The following is a 3102-nucleotide window of genomic DNA, read 5'->3' as shown; positions in this document are numbered from 1 at the left end:
AAAGCACGGCTACTGCTGTGCGTTTCGTAATATCTGTTCCTGTGCAATTAAGTTTTAGGCTAAACATATATTTGAGAAGTTATTAACGGCACCTAAATACATAAATAATAAAAATACAATTAATAAGGTTAGAGGAGATGTCGGAGGGAATCTCGCACTATGTTAAACTTATTATAAATGAATAGTTGAGCCTCTTGATTTAACTGTACAGAGAATCCGAGTCCCTGAGTTCTCATCTTGTGTGAATTATTTTAATATTCTTTTTAGCGGTTTCGGAGTTATCTTGCTCTTCTATATACATGGGTGACAGGTGCTAGGTGACAACCACTAATGACAACTGTTAGGGGGGATTCAGACGAGCGCGATTTGCGCGCGTGCAGGCCGCGTATTTTCTGCGCATCACGCACAGCACTATAGAAGTCAATGAGGCAGTTCAAACAGTGCGTGATTCTTGCGCAGCGTTTGTTCGCTGCGTACTATACGCGACAGGTTCAAAAACTCTGCGTATTTCACGCATCACGCACCCATTGAAGTCAATGGGTGCGTGAAAATCACGCATGTCATACGCTGGCAGCAGCTGCGAACGCGCGTTTTTCACGCAGGACACGTTGTCTCAATGCAAATGAGTTTGAACTAACTAGTTGAAACCAGCAGAAAAGCAGGAAGTTGGTTAGACAGCAGGTTTTGCAAAAGAGGCCACACCGTTTGCAAAAGCACCACAAGCACCTTGCAGGCATGCCTCGGCAGATGGATGTTGGGAAGCTCATTAGGTTAGTTCAGGAGCGGCCGGAGGTCTGGAACACCCATGCGGAGTCGTACCATGACCGCACATTGAAGGAGGCAGCATGGGAGCAGATAGCAGAGGCGCTATTTGAGCAGGAGTGGGCCGACAGCCGCACCCGTGACCGGCTACAAATTGGTGAGTGGATATCTGTGTGTCGCCATTGATGTGTATAATGACATCCATATTGGATATTGCGTCCCTGCTGAATAATTGCCTGTCATTGCCAACGTTTCGGTTCAGTGCCATCTTTATATATAGTATCATCAACTTAGGCTTGTTCTTGTGTAGACGTGTGTTTAATAACACCAGTTTATACATGCACTGTCTGTGTGCGCACTCACATCTGCTGAGTTTAATCAATGATGTGTTCTTATTCATCATACAGTGGACGATGTAAAGAGACGGTGGCGCAGCTCGAGGGACCAGTTCCGTCGAGAACATGGATCCGGCGCCCGTAGCGGAGATGGTGGTCCCCAAAAACGGCGCTACATGTACTACGACCAGCTGTTGTTCCTGCGGGAAATAATGGACATGCGACCGTAAGTACTCGTTGTTGTCCCTTTGTGGCCACGTCACCCTCCAAACATGTTACATACCCCAAAACGCCTTTGTGTTTGCACATGACATTTGTTTCCTCAACTGACGTGTCCCCTATATTATAGAACTAGCGACACTCTGGATGCTTCAGAAGAGGAGGCACGGCCCCAGTGTAGCCAGGCGTCCCAATCCGCTGCTCCCCTGGTCGCCCTCACCCCGGAGGCCACTAGAGAGGATCCTGGTCCAGTCGCCTCAGCGCCTGAAGCAGGACAACCGGACCAAGTGGCACCTAGACAAGCAGCACCCCGCCGCAGACGTCCTGGTAACCCACCCGCAGCTGCACAGGTGGACGCCCGTGTTCTTGAGTACCTGCGCCGTGCAGCCGATGAGGACCAGCATGATTTTTTTTGCCGGAGCATGGCACCTTTGATGCGGCGGGTACCAGAGGATAGGTTGGTGCGGCTGCAAATAAATATGCTGTCGCTAATCGACTGTGCGACACCCCCGCTAAGTCCAGGCCGGTGCTTTACTTCTCTGGAGCACTGGCGTAGTGTATATATGCCCTCAGCGCGTGCCCATGTGCCAAGGCCCTCCCAACCTGCCCCCGTCTTCTCGCAGATGGCACAATACCCTCCTGCCCCAAGATACCTCTCCCCTGCCCCAATGCCTGGGCCAGTCCATCACTTTCCTCAATACTCCATACCTGGGCCAAGTTTACAGGCTCACATGCAGCCTCAGGGTTACCACCCGCAGTATCAACCCCAATATGCTGTGCAGGAACAGGCTCCTCAGGGCCGGGGACAGCAGAGTGGTGCGGAACGGTCGGGTTACAGCTCGCCGACCCATGCCTATCAGAATCTTTAGGGGCTCTTTTTTTCTACCGACACATGTTAGAAATCGATGACATGCTAGGAATTTGTTGTATATGCATCATGTTGGTGCACTTTTTTGTTCGGGTATGTTTTCCCGCCTCTGTATTTATTTGGCTGATATGGCGAGTATGTGCCACAAACATGACTGCTACTAAAGTTCGATATTTTGAAGTTCTGTGTGGACAATCCTTTTGTTACCTTGCACACCTTTTCTACTGCCTCTACCGCTAGGAGGTGCTGTTGCCTTAGAGGTTGTGACGGTATTAGATTTCTCCACCACATCTTTGAGGTCTTCGTTGTTCGGAAGGGGTTTGGAATACCAGGAACTCAGCTGTAATTAGTATAGTTAGTGTTTGGCCAGAACTAACTTTACTCCCCCCGAAACGCTCACATACATATAGGCCAGGAAATACATAGTTTCCACAAGAGGATGTGATGTCCATGCATTCCTGCCGTCTAAAAAGGGTATTCCAAGCGCCTACCGAGCTTTAAGCTCGCAACCCACGTCAAGGGGCCTCAAGTTTTGCGAGTCCCTAACCCTCCCCCACACCCCCCCCACCAAAAAAGGCCTTGAGGGATAAACAGACGTTCTCTCAAATAAGATTAACTTCACCACAACTCAAATGGCAGCGTTCTGGCAGGTTACTTCTCAAGCCTGCCTGGCAAAATACTCGGCAAATTGGTGGCGCACTCGCTGCCCACATGTCGGTGGCCGGCCAGGCCGAGCAGCCTGGCTCAGGCTGGTGGTGGGTGCAGATGTTCCCATATATTCCACATCATGAGCGGCATCATTGATGCGGGTAAAGTTGTGCAGCACAACACAGGCTTTGATCACGCATGTGACATTTGACGGCGACAATTGCATTGATGTCATCAGGACCCTCCACTTGCTGGTCATGATGCCAAAGG

The 3102-nt window shown here is 50.1% G+C and overlaps 1 protein-coding gene across 1 annotated transcript; it reads left to right on the top strand.

The window, feature by feature from the left end:
* Positions 1-420: 420 nt before the first annotated feature.
* LOC142731486 (uncharacterized) lies at positions 421-2334 on the top strand. Its single transcript, XM_075849431.1, has 3 exons — positions 421-919; positions 1170-1323; positions 1447-2334. The coding sequence occupies exons 1-3, from the start codon at positions 736-738 to the stop codon at positions 2183-2185; spliced, it is 1077 nt and encodes a 358-aa protein (XP_075705546.1). The 5' UTR covers positions 421-735; the 3' UTR covers positions 2186-2334.
* Positions 2335-3102: the final 768 nt, after the last annotated feature.

This window comes from Rhinoderma darwinii, chromosome 1 (genome assembly GCF_050947455.1).
Source record: "Rhinoderma darwinii isolate aRhiDar2 chromosome 1, aRhiDar2.hap1, whole genome shotgun sequence".
NCBI classification, from domain to species: Eukaryota; Metazoa; Chordata; class Amphibia; order Anura; family Rhinodermatidae; genus Rhinoderma; species Rhinoderma darwinii.
Note: the sequence above shows the minus strand (reverse complement) of the source record. Positions and strands in the feature narration are given on the sequence as shown.

What these genes read in the sequence shown, in the direction of transcription:
- LOC142731486 (XM_075849431.1), top strand. Translation starts at nt 736, where the DNA reads ATGCCTCGGCAGATGGATGTTGGGAAGCTCATTAGGTTAGTTCAGGAG. An exon ending in CCGTGACCGGCTACAAATTG is followed by an intron (nt 920 to 1,169) that starts GTGAGTGGATAT and finishes TTCATCATACAG; the next exon opens with TGGACGATGTAAAGAGACGG. An exon ending in GAAATAATGGACATGCGACC is followed by an intron (nt 1,324 to 1,446) that starts GTAAGTACTCGT and finishes CCTATATTATAG; the next exon opens with AACTAGCGACACTCTGGATG.